Source organism: Coenobita brevimanus, chromosome 4 (assembly GCF_032717465.1).
Source record: "Coenobita brevimanus isolate Jiangsu-jjx chromosome 4, ASM3271746v2, whole genome shotgun sequence".
Lineage (NCBI taxonomy): Eukaryota > Metazoa > Arthropoda > Malacostraca > Decapoda > Coenobitidae > Coenobita > Coenobita brevimanus.
Window position 1 is genome coordinate 1,296,287 of NC_136957.1, and position 22,219 is coordinate 1,318,505.

The following is a 22,219-nucleotide window of genomic DNA, read 5'->3' on the forward strand; positions in this document are numbered from 1 at the left end:
CCAGTACTCACGAGGACTGTTTAGTGGAACAAACAGAACACAGGTTGCACTGAACGGGGAATACTTTAGAATAACATATAGCTATATCTATATCTGTCTATCTATCTATCTATCTATCTGTATGTATGTTATAGTTTAGTCAACGGTGTACAGGCAGTAAAGCTGATATATTAATTATTTATTTATTTATGTATGCCTTTCAGTGGCTTAGTTTAAGTGGTGTTGTGTTTAACCCAACATAACTTTTTCAAAACTCATCGATGTTGAAATGTTCGGTTCTTGCCCGTTCAGTTCCCAGTACACTGAGATCAAGTCGTGGCCTGGATGGGGGGAAGGGGATCTCAGTGAGTTGTGGGGAGGGGCTACGCAGCGGTAATAGTAGTAGTAGTAGTAGTAGTAGTAGTGGTGGTGGTGGTGGTGATGTCGCAGCAATCATATGTGAACTGTGCACCCCCAGTGACCTGCAGGCCATTCCTTTCTTCCTGCATTTCACAATCCGCCTTTCGGGGTCAGGGAGGTAGTTGAGGGACGTGTGTATAACCAGTTAGTTGATCCGGCCGTTCATATGCGTGCCACCACGTGAAGGAGTCCCTCTGTAGCACCTGAGGATTGATACATGTCATTATTAACTTTTTAAATAATTTTCCTAACATGATTTGTATTATACACGAACAGCAAAATAGTATATAGAAGTATTTTATGAGTTATTTTGAAGTTTCACGTAACACACACACACACACACACACACACACACACACCATGTATGCCATACTCATCATGTAGATGAAGAAATGAAACGTCGAAAACTTGGGCCCCGAGCTGTCGACGCAAAATGTCTCTCAGTATGCCTCCGCCAAACATTGCACACAAACTCACTATACAACTTCCATGACAGGGGCCATTATGGGTTGAAATGAGACTAAAGATAAACTAAATTGACCCTGTATGGCCTTGACCTTTGACTCCTTAACCTTGCTGACGTAATCAGTTCATCGTCCTGTCATACTGTATCTTTGACAAAAGTTTGGTTGAAATCCGTCGAGGGGTTCAGGAGAAATCGCACCCACAAGGATAAACTAAGTCAACCCCATATAACCTTGACCTTTGACCCCTTGACCTAGCTGACCTAATCAGTTCACTATCTCCTCACACTGCATCACTTACAAAAGTTTGGTGGAATTTCGTTAATGGTTTCAGGAGATATCGAGCTCACAAGAGTATTGGGGGCACACTAACTCACGCGCACGCACTCACGTACCCAACGACACACGGACGGACAGACCAATCACTTAATGCCTCCTCTGCCATAGGTGTGCGAAGACATAATTAAGGGATTCATGAAAGAATGTGGTTGTGAAGGTTATGATGTGAGGAAAGTAAACACACACACACACACACACACACACACACACACGAACCACCATGTCCCAGGTATTCAGACACAGGCCAGTGGTTCCTGTACTACGTAGCTTGACATACAGCTCGTGGTGGTCACTAAAAGTAATTTACTACTTTGTCATAGTTACATACACTAAAACAGAAGAAGAAAGAATACATTTAGCGAGTGGTAAAGCAGTGACACAAGGGAAGTTGATAGATATATTAACAACCATTGACGTTTACTCCTTTCACCTTAACTTGTCACGTCCCGAGCTATTTCGCACCTCCGACACCCCCCCAATCCCGAGCTATTTTGGAAAAAAAAAAAATGGCTAAAACCTCTGCTTTTGGTGAGAAACATCGAAAATTCATAGAGAAATTGCTCACCTGAGGTTTAAAATACTCGATACAGGTAGCAGTACCTCCTTACCTTACTGTGTTTTTTATCAGGCTGGCTCCAAAGAAAACGAGTTCTATGGGAGGGCAACTATTTCACACCACTCATAAACGGTATTTATTTATTTATTTGGTACGAATTTATTTGTAGTACGAGAGTATATTGGTTTTCAAACAGTAATATAGGCATTATAAGCATTGTTTCACTCACTAACTCATCAACATACCTGACCTTTTTTGGCGACATTACCTGATCATCATTTCTGACTGTTTCTTCCTCTAATGCTATGTAAACTTTGTCCTCCACATTGTCATCGATTGGGGAATCACTCTGGCCCTGAATGTCTTTATTGGCCAGGTCACTGGTAACAGGTGAATTGCCGAGACAATGGCATGCAAGGGGGGGGAAGGTTATGCAGTGTAAGGCATTGTCCCTGCCTGGCATCTTGTAGAGGAATAGAGGAAGGTGTCCCGCGTATACGTACCAAAAATCATGTGCGAAAATTGAAAATTGTGCAAATTATGAACCTTGCAATTGCGCAGCGTATCAGTACGTCGATGGGACTAGCTGTGACAAAACATTGCGACGCACCCATATGTCGATGGGATGCCTCGGGTTAACTTCGCCCTGATTTTCATTTTCTTGCAGCGTCTTTCAAGTAGCTCAGTGACAGGACAGTGCTGTGACTTCCTGTAGCACGTCTTCATGACTAGCATTATATTCTAGCGTTGAACTAATGTTATACCTCCGCATTCAAGACAGAGTAATGGCGATTGTAGGCCAAGTTAGGGTAAAAAGTCTAGAAGCAACACTAACGGTACTTAATTATGCTTATTTACCTTGGCCTAAAATTGCCATGTCTCCAACTGGAAGGCCGAACTGTAGCAAGAGACTGACAGGAGAATACGATGCTTGTCTCGAAGAAGTGCTGTGGGTAGGATTAGGGCCATAGTGCTGCCTTCTACCACTGAGCAACGTGAAATAAAGTTGTAAATGGACGAGAATCTGGGCCTAGAGCAAATGAAATTTAGTGTCCGTTTCATTGACCCTTCCAGATCAGTGTGCCAACCTCGACGTCTGCAGTCAGTTAGTACATAAACCTCGATCAGCCCTACATCATGGACAAGTCTTCGGGTACAGTTGGGGTGTTCACTGCAGCAGACGTGGCAGTGTTTAGCGTGATGTTGGCAGTGTCTGTGGGCATCGGTGTGTATAGCAGTGTGAGAGGGGGAGGCAGTTCAACCAGACAATTTATGGTTGGCGGGAACAACATGCATCCCGTTCCTGTCGCCCTCTCTCTGCTTGGCGGTGTCCTGTCGGCTATCTCTATCTTAGGTGAGTAGCTGTCTATGTATGTACCTGTCTACTTAATCTGTCTATCTCATGGTGGGAGGACACAATAGGCATTCTGTTCCTGTCTCACTCTGCCTCTCTGCTTGGCTATCTTCCTCCCTAATGCCAAACCATGCAAACACACATTTTAAGTTCCTGTGTATCCAGTGTACCTTCATATTTATTAACCCGCCCAATCTCGACCACTTTTCCACCACTGACTCCCCCCAATCCCGACCATTTTTGGAAAAAAAATTTTTTGGCTCAAACCTCCGCTTTTGGTGAGAAACATCGAAAAATCATAGAGAAATCACTCACCTGAGGTTTAAAATACTCGATACAGGTAGCAGTACCTCCTCACCTTACTGTGTTTTTTATCAGGCAGGCTCCAAAGAAAACGAGTTCTATGGGAGGGCAACTATTTCACACCACTCATAAACGGTATTTATTTATTTATTTGGTACGAATTTATGATATGTAGTAAGAGAGAATATTGGTTTTCACACAGTAATATAGGCAATATAAGCATTGTTTCACTCATGAAACATATCAACATATCTGACCTTTTTTGGCGACATTACCTGATCATCATTTCTGACTGTTTCTTCCTCTAATGCCATGTAAAGTTTGTTGTCCACATTGTCATCGATTGGGGAATCACTCTGGCCCTGAATTTCGTACCGTGGCATGACATGGCTTTACTGGCCAGGTCACTGGTAACAGATGAATTGCTGAGACATTGGCGTGCAGGGGGGGGGAGGTCATGCTGGGTAAGACATTGTCCCTGCCTGACATCTTGTAGAGGAAGATGTCCCGTGTATACGTACCAAAAATCACTTGCGAAAATTGTGCAAATTAGGGACCTTGCAATTGATTCGCGTTTATGTACGTCAACGGGATTGGCAGTGACAAAACGTGTGGACGTTAATTCACGTCGACGGGACGCCGCGGGTTAATCATCACGACAATTTGTACAGAAGTATATCAGTGTACTGTAGCCACGTGAGTTGAGGTGTATGAGGGAGGGGGGAGTGCGTTGGGGGGACGGCAGTCAAATGGTGGGTGTCAGAGCGACTTGGAGGCATGTTGTCTGCGGCCACCCTTTGCGGGATTAGGGCGTCAGGCTATAGATAGATAGATAGCTATGTGGAGACCATGTTGCATTCCCTTGACGATAGTGCTTTTTATGTGTTTTAGAAGCTACGTCCTGCGTTATAACCAAGAGTGATTTTTTCCCACCCAAAATGACCTAGTAAGCGAGTTATAAAAGTAGCTCATTACCCTTAGATGAAAACACATTAACACTCTCTTCTTCCTCTTCCTTTTCCTCTTCCTTCTTACAGGGAACGCCACGGAAGCCTACTACTTCGGCACCCAGATCAGCATTACACTCGTGGGCCATATCCTGGGAACGATTATTGTGTGCAAGTTTACCATTCCCATCTTTTACAAGCTCAAGATTACCTCGCTTTTGGAGGTAAGGTGATGGTTTGATGTATGGGAGAGGGTTAGTGTGTATGTGTGTGTGTGTGTGTGTGTGTGTGTGTGTGTGTGTGTGTCCTGTTTAGTTAATGATGGATGAATTGGCAGAGGCTGAGAACAAGGTTAGAGCTGAGATTCTGCCCTTAAGAGTAAATTAAACACACACCGTACCAAACACACACTGTACCAAACACACACCATACCAAACACACACCGTACCAAACACACACCGTACCAAACACACACCGTACCAAACACACACCGTACTAAACAGTCACCGTATCCTGTCTTCAACAGTACCTGGAGTTACGATACCGTTCTCGGGCCCTCCGCCAGGTAATTACAGGTGCCCTTCTCATCAACATCTGCATATATATGAGCTTCTGTCTTTACGCCCCGAGCCTTGCCCTCGCCACCGTCACCAACCTCTCCACATCCGCCTCTATCCTCATCGTGGGCACCATCTGCACGTTCTATATCACCATCGTAAGTTGGCTTTGTAGCAACTCGTCTGTAGCGATTTATTTTGCCCGCTACAACAAATAACGCTGGGCCGAGTTAAAGACGCAATGTTTGAGGTTCCTTGTTGTAGGGCACACACACACACACACACACACACACACACACACACACACACACACACACACACACACACAGAAACGTCTCCTCATCCCCTCCCTTTTCCCCAAAAAGAAGGATGGTGGTGGTGAAGGGTAATTTGTGTCAACCGTACATCATTTATTCACTTCCTATTCCCACTATGACCCCTGCGCCCACACCAGCAGACTGAGCCATCCCCATAACACATACCATCAGACGAGTTTTTAGTTGAGGACTGTTAATGGACCACACTGTAGTTATTTCCACCAAGGAGGTTGTGTTGTACCCCGCGTTGGTTGGTTTGTCTGTCTGTCTGTTAGCAGGGTTACTCAAAAAGTTATGAACGGATTTTGATGACACATTGTGGAAGGGTGGGCCATGGACCAAGGAAGAAATGATGAAATTTTGGGGAGATTCCGGATCCGGACCCTTTTTAATGGCACTGGCACTGGTGGAGGTATGCGCTCATTGAGCACTTTCTAGTTATAATTGAGTCCTTGCCACTGCTTGAACTTCCTTGTTCCTCCTCCTCCTCCTACTACTACTACTACTACTACTACCACTACTACTATCATCATAATATCATCATCAATCATCGGTAGACAGTTTTTCGCACTTTTTCATGCCGATTCATTATTTTTCCCAGGGTGGGGTGAGGGCAGTGGTGTACAACGACGTGCCCCAGACAGTGCTGATGTTCCTGGGTGTCTTGATTGTGGTTCTGCTGGTTTGTAAGGAGACGGTGGGGGCGGCGGAGGTTTGGGAGGCGGCCGGGGAAGGAAGTCGCCTGGAATTCTTCAAGTGAGTGGGCGTGAAGTTAGGGTTAGGATCTTTGAAGTTAGGGGCGTGAAGTTAGCATTAGGTTAGCATCTTTGAAGTTAGCGTCTCTGTTTTCACCTGAGAAGAGACGAGGCATAAGCATTTGAAAGCTGGCAGCTGATTGGTTGTCCGAGAGCATTCATTAACGACGTATTGTGAATTGTTTCTATTATCGTTAGAACATCCGCATGACGATAAAGATTCCCAAAATAAAATACTATATATTCGTTACCTGCATAGATTAATTTTCAAAACGGTGCCGTACAAAGTTCATCAGATGGCCCAGGTACGCGGGAAATTTTGAAATCTCGGGACGCATCAAAACACATCCAAGTGAAGTTTGAGGAGTATCTTTGTTTTTTTCCCGCATGTCCAGGCACATTAAGGTAAAATATTTCATTACTGCGACATTATGTTAAATATACCGTAACTAATTCTAACTTCCAGGAGACGATTTTCTACCTTGTGCAATCCCTCTTGCCTCCCCCCAGCATGGACCCCAGCCCCTACGTGCGCCACACCTTCTTCTCCACCATCGTCTTGGGCGCGTTTGTTATGCTGTACTGGGTCGGTGTCAGCCAAGCCCCTCACCAGCGCTTCATATCTGTCAGCACCCTACCCACAGCACAGGGGTGAGTCAGCAGAGCACTGGGTAAGTCAGCAGAGCATAGGAAGGCAGCACAGCACAGGGTAAGTCAGCACAGCGGAGGTATAAGTCAGCATGACAGCACAACACAACACAACACAGAACAGCACAGGGGTGAGTCAGCACAGCACAGGGTAAGTCAGCACAGCCTGAGTCAGCACAGCACAGGGATAAGTCAGCAGAGCACAGGGGTGAGTCAGCACAGCACAGAGATAAGTCAGCACAGCACAGAGATAAGTCAGCACAACACAGGGTAAGTCAGCACAGCACAGGGATGAATCAGCACAGCACAGGGATAAGTCAGCACAACACAGGGTAAGTCAGCACAGCACAGGGTAAGTCAGCACAGCACAGGGATAAGTCAGCACAGCACAGGGTAAGTCAGCACAGGACAAGATGAATCAGCACAGCACGGGGTTAAGATCAGCACTGGACTCACAGATAAGGGTAAGTATTTGCGTTTATTTGTGTTTTATTTAATCTAGTTATTTTAATTCTCTCTCCCTTCCTTGCTTCCTTCCTTCCTTCCCTCCTTCTTTCTTTTGTTCGTTCGTTCCTTCCTTCCTTCGCTCCTTCCTTCCTTCCTTCTTTCCTTCCTTCCCTTCTTCCTTCCTTTCTTCCCTCCTTCTTTCGTTCGTTCCTTCCCTCCTTCCTTTCTTCCCTCCTTGCTTCTCCCTTTCCTTCTTCCTTCCTTCTTTCCTTTTTTTTTTTTTTTTTTTTTTTTTGACATCCTCTTTCTCTCCCTCCCTCCCTTGAAACTGCATATTCTGCGTGGATGCGTGGTGTCTGTGGGTCCTCTCTCTCTCTCTCTCTCTCTCTCTCTCTCTCTCTCTCTCTCTCTCTCTCACACACACACACACACACACACACACACACACACACACACACACACACACACACACACACACACATACACACACACACACACACACACACACACACACACACACACACACACACACACACACACTCCAGACTCTGCATATTCAGCTTACCCGCGCGGTTTTTATGAGTAGTATATCTGTTAAAGCTTTCTAGCCAACATTTTTATATATGTAACTCTTTAATTCTTGTAATAGGTGAATCTTGAGTTAATTGAAGAGCAGGAGGAGTTAAAGATGAATACGGGGAGTTGATCTTGATTTTAATATCTTCAGAGAAAGTTTAAGTTGAGCGGCGTATGTATTATACAGAGACTTAATATACTAAGTAAGTCTAGTCGGAGCCCTCTTCTTATTCGCTCTCTCCACTACCTGCCGGTTCTATGGCCAATCTCCTCCTGATCTCAGAATCCTACATTCTGGTGTGGCAGGGGTCGTGTCACGTGTGCTCTACTGTCGTGGAAGCTTCTAGAACACTGTATGTCTGTGTGTATGTACTGCTTCCGCGGTGCACGACCAACATTCCTTCACTTCAAGAGTTGCAAGCTAACTTCCCTTTCCCACACCTTGTCTGGTACTCTGTCTATCTATCTATCTATCCATCATGCTTTCTGTTTTTATTTGTATTTATAATATGGAGTCCCGACATCTATCTCTATCAGTCTATCTTTCTATCCATCTGTCTTTCTATCTATATCTATCTATCAGTCTATCATTTAATGCCCTTTCTCTCCCGTCCCCCAGCCTGTGCATATTCTTCTGCATCGGCTCATGGGTCATGTGGAATCTGTGTTTCTTCTCCGGTCTCGTCGCCTACGCCACCTACAGGCACTGCGACCCTCTCAAGGCGGGACTGATCAAGAAGCCAGACCAGGTAGCGTGTCCATCAATCTCACCTTTTCTCGCACAGGCACTAAGCTTTTTGGTCATGTTCATATTCCTAAACCCTCCCAGTTTTTAGCTGTGTGGGGGAATGCCTCATCAAACTTTTGTACCTTCATACATTATTTGTGTATTAATTAATCGACTTAGTAATTCATCTATGCTCTCTCTCTCGACCTTCCTTCCTCCCTTCCTTCTCTCTCACTTCCTTCCTTCTTCTCCCTCCCTTCCTTCCTTCTCTCTCTCTTCCTTCCTTCCTTCCTTCAGCACGTGATGGCGCTCTGCATCCTGGGTACAGCACTTGCGGCGTCCACACAGAAGTCAAATCTCCTCATATTTCCCTGCCCCTCGCCGTGGGAAGGGCCCCGGTACGACCCTGGTGAGGCGCCGTGTACCACAAGGGGGCGCCGGATCCCTACGCGGTGACTGTAGTGTACTGAACCTTTAGGACGGCCCCACACAACCACTTGCTTGTCTGTGGTCGATGGGTCTGGTCGGCCATACACTGGGGTTAAGGAACAACAACCACCTTCACTCCAACGCCGACCAAACTATAATGAATATTATACATGAAAGAATTACCTGCGACAAAAACATCAACATCATCATCATCATCATCATCATCATCATCATCATCTCTGCTACAGCAAAAGACTAGTTTTATCTCCTTCATGAACACTTCCGTAATCGTCTTCATGAACACTCCTGTAATCTCCTTCATGAACACTTTAATTCCCTTTATGAACACTTTAATCCCCTTAAGAACACTGTAATCTCCCCTGAACACGTCTCCTCCTCCCCAGATCCTGCCCTTCCTAGTGAACGACAAGCTGAGTCACCTCCCAGGCGTGGCGGGGCTGTTTGTGGCTACGGTGTATGGTGGGGTGCTGAGGTGAGGTGTATGGTGGGGTGCTGAGGTGAGGAGGTGTATGGTAGGGTGCTGAGGTGAGGAGGTGTGTGGTGGGGTGCTGGGGTGAGGAGGTGTATGGTGGGGTGCTGGGGTGAGGAGGTGTATGGTGGGGTGCTGAGGTGAGGTGTATGGTGGGGTGCTGAGGTGAGGAGGCGAAGGGATTGAATTTACGTTTTAATTAAGTCAGGTGACATTTATAACACCTGTAAGGATGGTAAATAGGAGAGTTTTACAAAAGAATAGAAAATGGATGACAGCTCTTCTAAGATACTAACAGTTTTTCCAGTCTTTTTCCTTGGCACCAATCTCACCTCTACACTCATTATTCTTGTTTCCCCTCTTTCCATAGCACCAGCTTCTATACTCATTATGTCTTTTTTTTTTCCCTCATTCCCTCTCCACCAGCTTCTCCACTACACTCATTATTCTTTTTTTTCCCCTCTTTTTTCCTGCCCCAGTTCGCTCTCATCCCAGGCCAACTCAGCCGCGTGTCTGATATGGGAGGACTTCCTCAAGAATCTGCCTTTTTTCCGCCGCCTCAGTGATAAGGCAGCCATTAGAGTTGTGAAAGTCGTGTGTAAGTATTTTTATCAGTCTGTCTATCTATCTATCTGTATATTCATCTATCTATCTATCTGGGAGCTACCAAGGTTATGAATGTCCTCTACTTTTTTTATTATATACTTTCACCCTCTTCTCATTGGCTTAACCCCTTTAATTTTCTTTTTATCTATTTATCTGTCTATCTGTCTGTCTGTCTATCAATCTATTTATGTATCTGTATATATTTAGGCTCCTTAATCCCATAAAGAGTGCCACAAACAAACCGCCTCCGCGTCGTCGCGTCCCCCGTCATTTGGCTGCCCTCCTGTATATCTCTGCACTCCATTCATCTACCTCATCCTCGGTCTCCCCCTCCCCCTTACTCACATACACTCCCCCTTCAATCCTATCTATCTATCTATTGCCAGACGCCATAATCCCGTAAGGGGTGGCCATTTGCCTTCAATCCAATTACATTTTATTGTCATATCCTTCCTGTGAGCAGCATTTTTATTACGTTTTAGAAGGAAATAGGTATCCAGTCCAGTTTCAAAGTTCTTCCCTATTTAGAACAATCATTTGGGATGGTGGAGAGAGGGGGGCCTTCACGTGGCGGCATTAATAGGACAGGGTAGTGGAGCTGTCTCGACGCAATTGGTATCGTTTAGTTAGGATGAAGCAATTGCTGCATATTCACGTCTGCATTCGTCTATCTGTTAGACACAATACACTTATACTTGTAATCAACACTGACAATATTTAGGGTAAATATATTAGATAAACATTCTGTTCATTTGTTTTATATTAAAAAACTCAGTTAAAAAAATTGCATGCATAGAGTAAGTATGTGGCTGGTTGCTCAAATTTACCTTTTCCATATTATTCTACTTTCTGCCGATCCTACAAACTTCCTTCAGGTTTTTCATTCCTGCAAGGTATTACTTCCTCTCTTGTTTCCTGTACGGCAAATGCCGGAGGGTCTGGAGGGTGGGGGGGGAGAGCCTTCTGCTGTGCTATCCTTTTCTCCTGCTCCTATAATTATAGCACTGTATGAGTAGGGACCGTAAGGTCTGTGTGTTCTGTGTATCTATGTCACCCTATGTAACTCTCACAGCTGCCATCGTGGGCGGCCTGAGTACTGTGTTGGGCCTTGTGGTGGGCAGTTTGGGCAATGTGATTCACGTCATGACCACCCTCGTCAACACCATAGCAGGTCCTTACACTGGCGTCTTTGTGGCTGGCATCTTCCTACCATGGGTCAATGCTAAGGTAATGGTAGTTGTAGTAGTGGTGGTAGTGGGAGCAGTTATTATTATTATTATTATTATTATTATTATTATTATTATTTTACTATCATTAATTTTCCCCTCAGAGTGCCATGGTGGGGTTCCTGGTCTCCCTCTTCTACTCCGTGTGGATGGTGGTGGGCAAGTTCCTGAGGGGGGGCGGCGCTCCCCCCTTCCTGCCCCTCTCTGTCCAAGGCTGCACCAACTTCACCACCGCCTTCAACACCAGATCTTTCCTGAACACCACTATCACCATCTTTAACACCTCTGACACCATCTCTGACACCACTAACACCACCTCTAACACCACTAACACCACTGCCAACCTCTTCAACACCACCACAAGCCCCCTTAACACCACTAACACCATCTTTAACACCACTACAAGCTTCCTCAACCGTGCCAACAGCACCATGACTCCTTCCCGTCTCTCAGCAGGCATTTTTACTACTACTGCTGCACCTCTGCTTGATCTGCTCACCTCTGCTGCCCCTCCACAGTAAGCAGAGAAAGCTTTAGTCAGTTGCATAAGGAAAAAGTCTCCCTGACACCTTTTCCTTTGCGATTTATTTTTGGATATGGCTGGTTCTTGTCGTCGTTATTTATGCAGAATATGGCGATGTTTGAGGGATTTATATAACAGTAGGGCAGTAAAATGTAATAAGCAAAAAAAAATCGCCTAGGAAAAGGTGTTAGGGAGCTTCCTTAACCGAGGGAAATATTGGTCATAGAGTTCAAAGTTCAAGTCGAATTTTACATTGTTTTAAACTTGAAACACATCTTAAATATCTTTATTATTATTATTATTATTATTATTATCTATAGCCAGAAGCCATAATCGGGTAAGGGGTGGCCTTTGAGTTAGTTGTTTTACGGGGAGGGGCACTAACCCTCCGCCAACCCACTTGTTGACACGTAGGCAACACGTATGGGTTGGTTATATGGTTACCACCCAGCGTTGTAAATGGTTTCCTGGCCTATAGGAAACCATTATGTTTGTCAATGTAAAGCCACCTGAAAAGGAAAGAAGAGTAATAAAAAGTGACAGAAAAGATGAGAGAAATAGGAGGAGAGGAGGTCGTACACAGAAAAAGAATGATAAAGGAGAAGGAAGAAGTAGGCACCACTACATAAAGTGAGTGGATGATGTTCGTCACCATCTACCACCAAATATATATACATATATATATATATATATATATATATATATATATATATATATATATATATATATATATATATATATATATATATATATATATATACAGTATATATATATATATACAGTATATTAAAACCAGTTTATCCATTTATCTATCGATCTGTGTATCTATCTATCTCTTTATCAATACCCAAACATGTTAACCCTATAAGGAGTGGTCACAAACAAATCGCCTCCACGTCACCCTCCCTCTGTTACCAGGCTACCCTCCCTGCAACTCACCGTTTTTCACCCACAGGGAAGATGGCGACGGTCCCTCTGTGTATGATCTCAGCTACTGTTACTTCGGCGCCATTGGCATCATCATAACTACCACTGTGGCCACCATTGTCTCCTTGGTTACTGGTGAGAGAGAGAGAGAGAGAGAGAGAGAGAAGGGGGGTTCATAGGAAGATGGAAGGAAAAAGGAAAAATGGCAGATGGAAGGTAACTTAAGAAGAGGAAGGAAAGAAATAACGATAAAGACGGAAGAGAGAGAGAAATGGGAAAAGAGAGAGAGAATATGGAAGTAAGTGAAAAGATAGAAGTGAGTAAAGGAAGGGAGAGGAAGAAGTGGAAGTAGAAGTGGGTTGAGGAAGAGAGAAAGAGTAGCTTGGGTGAGGTAGTAGAGTAGTAGTAGTAGTAGTTGTAGTAGTAGTAGTAGTAATGAAGTGATGGTAGTAGTAGTAGTAGTAGTAGTAGTAGTGGACGTGAACCCGGTAAAATCCAGGCTGAAGTTCCCCTCTTCCTGCAGTCCACCATCGTCCATTCGGGGGATAGGGAGGGAGTTGGGGGACGTGTGTACAACCAGGCAGTGAATCCGCCTGGTTCTATCAATGTCACCACGTGAAGGCGTCTAGTGTAGGTGTCAGGATGCGCCACAGTGGATCCCTCAGCTCAAGATCCCGAATTTCCCACCATTTTCAAAGTACCAACATTTCCCGCCATTTTCAAAGTACCAACATTTCCCGCCATTTTCAAAGTACCAACATTTTCTGCCATTTTCAAAGTACTAACGTTTCCCGCCATTTTCAAAGTACCAACATTTCCCGCCATTTTCAAAGTACTAACGTTTCCCGCCATTTTCAAAGTACCAACATTTCCCGCCATTTTCAAAGTACTAACGTTTCCCGCCATATTCGAAGTACCAACATTTTCCGCCATTTTCAGAGTACCAACATTTCCCGCCATTTTCAAGTACCAACATTTCCCGCCATTTTCAAGTACCAACATTTCCCGCCATTTTCAAGTACCAACATTTCCCGCCACATTCGAAGTACCAACATTTTCCGCCATTTCCAACATCAACAAATATTACCAACATTTCCCGCCATTTTCAGAGTACCAACATTTCCCGCCATTTCCAGCATTAATCGCCATAACCAATATTCCCTGCCATTTTCAACATTAACCTTCCCTGCCATCACATCCACCACAGGCCCAACGCCCCCCAAGGACGTCTGCGGGCGTGGTCTCTTGAACCCCACCTGCGAGAGATGGTATCGGAGGGCGTGGCAGCTGGTGAAGGGAGGAGAGGAGGAAGGGAAGGAGGAGGAGGGGAGGGGTGTGGTGGAGGGTGTGCCTATGTTATCTCCACGCATACAGCCCCCTATACACCCCCTCAATGACAAGGACTAGAACGTGAAGAACAATGCACGGAAGATGAAGAACAGGACACGGAAGTTGAGGAACAGAGCACGGAAGTTAAAAAACAGGCACGGAAGTCTAAGAACAGGGCACGGAAGCTGAAGAACAGGGCACGGATGTCAAAGAACAGAGCATGGAAATTAGAACATGGAAGAACAAATACGTAGGGATTTTTTTTGGTTTGCTTTTTACGTTATTTCCTTCATGTTGTTGTTGTTGTTGTTATTGTTGTTGTTGACATGGATGTGAACCCTGTGGACTGCAGGAAGCCAGGCACCTCAAGTGGTCGCTCCCGGAGACCTTTTGTTGAGGCCGTGATGGAGGACTGCTTGTGATAGTGTGAGGGATGAAATGAAGGATAGAGGTGCATAACGCTAACTGGGCCGCCCCTGCAACACACAAACAATCACTGAGCTCTCCCGCAACACACAAACACTGAGCCGCCCCTGCAACACACAAACCATCACTGAGCTCTCCCCGCAACACACAAACACTGAGCCGCCCCTGCAACACACAAACCATCACTGAGCTCTCCCCGCAACACACAAACACTGAGCCGCCCCTGCAACACACAAACCATCACTGAGCTCTCCCCGCGACGCACAAACGCCATGCAGAGTGGAAGAGAGAAGTTATATTTCTATACACCCCCATCTTGTATATCAGAGCACACGAATATAATCTAGCATATGGAAGGACATACTACTTTCATCTACCCATCTGCCTACCCAGTCAACTACCCACCCAGCCATCTACCCACCCACCCCACCCAGTATCCAGCCTACATACCTATCCCTTCAAGTACCTTTCCATCCACTTCTACCCTCCCCATATGCACTGATACCTATCCCTTATCCACACCTATCTACTCAATCCTCTGCCTACCCACCCACCTACACTCATCCACCTACCCACTGACAGCCCTACATCCAGACCCACCCACTGACAGCCGTACATCCAGACCCACTCACTGACAGCCTTGCATCCAGACCCACCCACTGACAGCCCTACATCCAGACCACCTACCGCATTCCCAGTCAAGAGTTTACATTCGTATTATTGTTATCTGGGGCGTCTTGTGTAGTGTAGTTATTATGTATTGTAGTTATTATGTATTGCACTTACTGTGTATTGTAGTTATTATGTATTGTAGTTATTGTGTATTTTAGTTATTGTGTACTGTAGTTATCCACTCACTCAATGTAGTGCTGCTCTCGGGTGTCTGCCCTGTCCTCTCCTCCATCCTTCTTTCCTTCCACCTTCTTCTATCTTTCTTCCTTCATTCTTTCCTCGTCCTTCTACCTACGGTGACTTTACACTTCCTCTTCAGTCTTTCTTTCCTTCATTCTTTCCTTTTCCTTCTGCCTGTGGGTGGCTCTTCACTGAGTGACAAGCCAAATGGTTTCCTGTACACCAGGAAACCATTTACTACGCTGGGTGGTAACCATATAACCAAATTATTGACGCCTGTTGGTTTACTGGGTAATTAATGTGCTCTAGTCGGATTGAGCCGGTGAAGGTTTATATCCAAGGGATGGTTGGGGTTTATTGCTCATGTAATGCCACTCAAGGATGAGTGAGGCTGGTCACTCATCTTAAATGTCAGGACCAACTGCCTAGCCCCGGGCTCCTACGCTCCTCATGGAGCAACGTAGGATTGGATGATGGATGGATGGATGGATGGTAGTTATTATGTATTGTATTGTAGTTATTATGTATTATAGTCATTGTATATTGTACTTAATGTGTATTGTAGTTATTGTGTATTGTACTTATTATGTATTGAGCTTATTATGGATTATAGTTATGTTTTGTAGTTATTATGTACTGTAGTTATCGTGTACTGTAGATATTGTTTGAAGATTTGGAGTGTTTATGTATGCTTTGTAACCAGATCTATGGTGTTGGGCTAAAATCAATGCATGAAGCGTTTGTTTGGTGAAGTTCAAAGTAATGTAATTCCTCCTTGTATGTCGAAAAAGATGTCTCTAAAATTAAAAGGTAGTATAAAAGCTTACTGAACACTGGCTCTAATCCCACAACAGAGGAGTGTCCCAGTGTTGAATAGTGTTGGATTGTGTTGGTCAGGAACACAAAAGGGACGTGGCTGTTGTGTAAAATTAATAAAGAAAAGAATATTGAAGTACCCAGGTTTCTTTAGCACAAGACTGATTGGGTGTTTGTAGGTCTGACGTGATTGTGAATATCCTGTAGTCCAAGTGTAATATAATGGCATCACTGTAGGTAGATTATAGTATTCATAATTATCATATATATGCAAAATAGTATCCCCTCTTGTAGTTTGATGTATAGATAGATAGATAGTTTATAGAGAGTTGGTTTTATGATGGCGTTAATTGTGCTTTGGTGGGCGTAGTGTTAGTGGCAACGAACCCAGACTTTTAATGTACAGTATTCAGAGTTACATTTTTTTATGGTGGTTGAAGTAAGTATAGTATTACACTGAAAGAGACTATTGCAGGTGAGTCCCAGGAGGCCAGGTGCTGTTTGTACGTGCAGTGAAGAAATAATTTTGTTCCCCTATTAGTATTACATGTATGCTTATCTACGGGATGTGTCACTGTGGGCTGTGTTCGTCATATCACTGTTGTCATGACAGCGAGTTTAGGTCGGCATTTTGAATTGACTTAGGAGGCCAGTACAATTTTTGAAACTCTATAAATCTCATCATTACATAAGTCTTGTGTTTTGCATAGTTTATCTGAAGCAGACATAGCTTATTAGTGTAAATACTGTGTAGTTTTATTACAAGGTTTGTGTGAGTGTATTCCACGTCCTAAATAAATATTAGTCAAGTATAAAGAAAACAAAGTAGTTCTTATCTAAAGTAATGTCAGTTGTATATACTGTATATAATGTACACGAGTATATTATACGTGTATACAAAATTGCTGCTCGATTTGGTATGGCTGTCTTCCCTCTTACTACTTTTCGTGATTAAAAAACATTGGCAACAGTAAGGTACCAGAGGAAAAAACAACCGGCATCACAAAATCAAACACAGTACTGTAATCAACAAGCAGACAGACCTTAATACACAACACTGCTTTATCGACCATTACAATTATCAAAACAATTGTACCATCGACAAAGCAAACACACCTGTATTAAACTGACCACACGGGCGCTAAAACTAGACAGGTCTATCCACGGTCCCATTACAGGTCAACAGACCCTTCCACGGCCCCTTTAAAGGTCGACACACCTACCCAGTTCCTCACTAGAGGCTGACAAACTTATCCACATCCCCATTAAAGGTCGGCAGACCTTTCCAGGGCCCCATCAAAAGTCGACAGAAATATCCACGGCGCAAGTAAAGGTTAACAGTCCTATCTACGGCCCCAATACAAGTCGACAGACCAATGAACGGCCCAATTAGAGGTTGACAGACCGAAAGCCGGCTCGATTAAAGGTTGACAGACCTATCCACGGCCCCATTAGAGGTCGACAGACCTTTCCAGGGAACCGTCCACCGGGCACTCTACACTCTACACCCTACCTCACCTCTCCCCCCATCCAAGGACAGGAAAACAGGTATGGATGATATTGATGCAGACTGCTGATACAGTATTAAGACAGTATAAACAGCATACATGAAAAATTATCACGTAGTACGCAAACAGTGAATCACTAAAGAAGAGATGCTACAAAAACTCCTGTGCCACCAAGAAAAATGACCTTAATTCTAACACATACAGAAACACTAGACATACAGGATCACATGGGCCTTTGCTAAACTAGTGAAGAACCTTATGCCTGAAAATTCTTAGGGTGCTAAACTGACGTAACATATCGGCCCTTGTTAGAGTGAAATACAAACATACATCATGTAATCCTGTGTTGCCCCATGAGGAACATAGAAGCCTAGGGCTAAGGATGTCAGCCCTGGTATTAAAGATAAAAATTCTTATGGTGCTAAACTGACGTACCACACAGGCCCTTGCTAAAGTGACATACCTTGCGTATAAAAATTCTTGGGGTGTGGCTGACTGACCAGACCTGCATCTTCACAGCATAGGAAAAAGAAATCTGGTTTACCTTTAACATCACAGCAAGATGAATGGATAAACATGGTTTTAATGCTATAGATTTCTTGCAATTCCATCCATCAGCAGCAGCAGCAGCAGCCCAAGTTAGTCTAATGCAGAATTATGGTTTCTTCTGTCTTCTTCCAGTCTGATGTATTGGCTGTCAGCATGTTGCATCAAATCCCTGCAGATCCTAAAGTCAGAACAAGATGGCAGGATGAGATTTGGGATCCGCTTGTCCATTTGCCGACAAACATTATTATCAGTATCATCATCATATCATCTTCAATTCTATTCTCACTATTATATATGGAGTAGTCATGATCTAAAAAAACGAAAATACAGAAACCATCATCATCAATATTTTCACTCATCAGGCCTTACAATTCTCACTCTCACTCACTCAGGGTAAATGCTGCAGGATGTAAACTTCACTCACCTTCTCACTCCATCCACAAAGGTTTCCTCATGCAAGCATCAGGGCAACAACTCTTCCCCCATTCAGTGTCCCTTACAAAAATGACTGATATAGTTCAGCCAAGATTTGCAGCCTTCTTCTTGGTGCCTTCCTTCCTGGGTTGATGTTTTCAGACATCAGCCTGTGAAAAGGATCAGTATAAGGAAGCGTGCCATGTGCCCACATATATAGTTACCGTTCACATATTATGCACAAAAAAATAAAAAATAAAACCTTAACATTATGGTACTATTAATTTTACTGGGAGAGATTTGGTCAGATGATGAACTCTTCTGCTTTGCTGGCAGGAATACCGTATTTCACTGAGGACACAATTTGGTGCACAGCGTTTCTTGGTTTTTCTTTCATTTTGTAAAGGCTCCATCATGCTTTCATGCGTTGGCCTTGGTCACCTAATGGCAGCTCTCCATGCTGCTCGATATCTGGCAGGTTCCCTATTCAGTCCCTTATCCCTAAGGTCACACTCAATGACCTCGTCCCAAGTCTTTTTCCGGTCTCTCTCTCTCGCAACCGAACCCCCAACGTTAACATTTCTCATTATCTGTACCCAATTATCATCCCCCATCCTCTTCCCATGCCCAAATCATGTCAATCTACCTCTCCTCATCACAACACCATTACATTCCAGTCCCATCCTCTCTCTCAACTCTTCAATCGTAAACTAAGCCACGCTAGGTCTCGCACTCAGAGACTCACTGCACATCCATCTAACCACTGTCATTTTTGTAAGTTTGAGCCTGCGAATATCCTCTCTTAATGCTGCCCAGGTCTCAATACCATACAGCATTACACTCCTAACACATGCTGCATACAAAGACCCCTTAGCATGGAGGGAGAGCCCTCTCAATCTCAAGAGAGGCAACAGCTCCCTGAACTTCTTCCAACCACTCCTCACCCTAGCCACAGAGCTAGCTCTAGCCCCACCTCCAACACATAACATGTCTCCCAAATAAGAAAACTCACACACTCAAAAGACTCAACAGCAAGATCAATCCTTTCACATCTGATAATCTCTGCATGCTCTATGCGACACACCGTAGACGTGGAATCAGCATTATCTTGCAGTCTACCTCTAATACCACTACATCTCTTATGCACCCACTAATCACAGCCACTAAACAAGATGGAATTACTTTGCAAGCCCTTGTGCCAAATCACACATGGCTACTCTGCCTCTTCTCCGACAATTCTGCCACCAGCCCTGGATACCATCAATTTTGTTTATCTGCATTTACTCTTAAGCCCTTGTGCCCCATACCATCTCTCCACTTCTTAAATCTTTCTTCCACCTCCCTTTCATTTTCTGCAATCAACATCAAATCATCAGCATACAACATCTCCCACACAAGTCTATTACCGAAGTCACATGAGAGAGCTTAAAGTACCATGATAAACAACAAGGGGCTCAAGACTGACCCCTGATGTACACCAACATTCAGGGCAAACTCACCACTCAAATCTCCACTCACCCCTACCTAGGTGCAAGCACCCACGTACATAACCATAACCACCCTAACCAGCCACTCCTCAATGGAGAGGTATATGAGAGAGGGGGGTGTGAGTTGGGAGTAGGGCAGTGAAATGGAGGGGGACAGGGCGACTTGAAGGCGATTTGTTTGTGGCCACCCCAAACGGGATTGAGGCATCTGGCAATAGATAGATAGATAGATCAAGTAAAAGCCTCTGAGACTCAGACTATCTCCTGTAAATCTCTTTCCTAGCCCTATCCATGGCAATCAAGTATTTCTCTTGGTTACCACCCATTTTCCATTTCCAGAAAAGCCTTCTTTCTCCTTAACTGCAGCTGCTACACCCTCATCCCACCACATTACTTTATGTCTTGGTGGGATCCTTGTCCATCCACTCACTGAATTAGTAACTCTAGGAGATTGTTCCTGAGAGCTCTGTACTGCTCTGTCAGGAGCTCCGATCAGCCAACACTCTGCTCATCAAGCTATAGAAAGCATCCCTAACTACTTGGTTTTTCAACTTCATATTTTCCTCCTAGGTGCATAGGTCCTCTTTTTCATCATCCACTTCTAAAGCACCATATTACATTTCAATAACTTGTGTTTTTTTATCAACCATTCCTAAAGCACCATGTCACATTTCCATAACTTGTGTTGCTGGACACTCCTCATTCCCTATAACTTTAACATCCCTCACTAACCTCCTATCAGCCCTCCTGACCAAGAAATAGTCTATCTGGCTGCTATTTCCCCCTAACTTGTATGTAATCAGCCTACTGTCTCTCTCTTCCTAATATGTGTGTTGTACACAGTCATGTTAATTGTCTCCCCAAACTCAGGTACTCCTTCCCCTTCCTCATTTCTTGTACAATATGCACATCTTCCATGTACTCCTTCAATCCTTGAACTGATTCACCTACATGACCATTTAAGTCCCCTCCCAAAACTACAATCTCATCATCCCCCATACCACTTACTACATGTATTAAGTCATCCCAGAGTCTGTCCTCCTCTACCTCATCCAAGCCTGCCTGAGGAGCATACACCAATATAATTGAAAACATCATCCCACTGAACAAATTTTCACTACTATTATCCTATCACTTAGTCTTATACCATTCCTGATATATTCCACCCACTTCTTTTTAATCAACACACCCACACCACCATATCCATCTGTCCTACCCTGCCAAATTTCCTTGTAACGTCAATTCCTCCCCATAATTATTCTGGGTGATCCTCCCCTATATCTGACTTCTTGCACACATCCAGTATCCACCCACCTCCTACTCAATGCCTCAACTACTTCCCCTGCCCTACCCCTAAAACTTCCCACATTCCATGATGCCACTCTGATCCCCCTTGGGTGGCTTAGTTTCCTCAGGCTTGCCTTGATTCCCTTTCTTTTTTGTCACAGCTGGTAAAAATAACAGGGACAGACAGACCACAGACCCCACCCACCCACACAGCTCTAGGTCCAGACATGGGATCGGGGACCCCTAGCCCACCAGCCATAACCAATGGCTGTGGCAGTGGCCTCGGGGCACCCTGCCAGGACGGTTACTGGGACACCCTCCAGGCACGCCATAGCATTGTAACTGGCCCACCATTATACACACACTGATAGGGCAGCCTCCTGGGGTGCTACCCTGGTTTAGGCCCCTCTCCATTGGGCAGATGCAGCAGCCTGAGAACCTCAGTGCCTTGTACCCTCTAGGAAAGGTCCAAGCCCCATCCCATCCTGGTCCCACAATCCATGCGGGAGGAGCCCTTGTTATGCCTCCCCTCAATAGGTCTGCCAGTACCTAGAGGAGGCATAGTTTTCTGGCCGCATGCCCTTGCTGGCATCAACCCATGACGTAGTGGGGTACATTGTGATACATAAAGTGCATGTAGGTTACTGCAAGGGACAGAGGAAGTGTTTCAGAGAGTATGCTTGTCTACTCTCCATGTTAATGTTACTCTGAAAAGGTCTGCAAAGGGGGATGGTCAGATATTTTGGTAGCTAGTGAAACGGAAGCTCCAGCTCTCCCTATCACTAGCATTCCCATTCCCCTTGGGAGTACCACCTTGATCGGCTGATGCTACACCTTTTCCTGAAATTAATTAAGTTCTACTACTTTCATTATTGGATATACACCTGCTTTTCCACTTGGTAATCCTGTGATGCTTTGTTGGGTACAGCACACCCTCATTTTATGACTGCAATGCATTTCT

At 44.5% G+C, this 22,219-nt stretch overlaps 2 protein-coding genes across 2 annotated transcripts; both read left to right on the forward strand.

Annotated features, from left to right (window-relative positions):
- The first annotated feature begins 2,895 nt into the window (after window positions 1–2,895).
- On the forward strand, window positions 2,896–6,646 carry LOC145394912 (sodium-dependent multivitamin transporter-like). The gene is made up of 4 exons (XM_080268664.1): window positions 2,896–2,997; window positions 4,889–5,077; window positions 5,838–5,992; window positions 6,502–6,646. The coding sequence occupies exons 1-4, from the start codon at window positions 2,896–2,898 to the stop codon at window positions 6,644–6,646; spliced, it is 591 nt and encodes a 196-aa protein (XP_080124790.1).
- An 85-nt stretch (window positions 6,647–6,731) lies between these two features.
- On the forward strand, window positions 6,732–21,811 carry LOC145394920 (sodium-coupled monocarboxylate transporter 2-like). The gene is made up of 7 exons (XM_080268672.1): window positions 6,732–6,790; window positions 8,282–8,411; window positions 9,223–9,311; window positions 9,788–9,906; window positions 10,987–11,141; window positions 21,420–21,596; window positions 21,680–21,811. Exons 1-7 carry the CDS (start codon window positions 6,732–6,734, stop codon window positions 21,809–21,811), a joined length of 861 nt encoding a protein of 286 aa, XP_080124798.1.
- The last annotated feature ends 408 nt before the right edge of the window (window positions 21,812–22,219 follow it).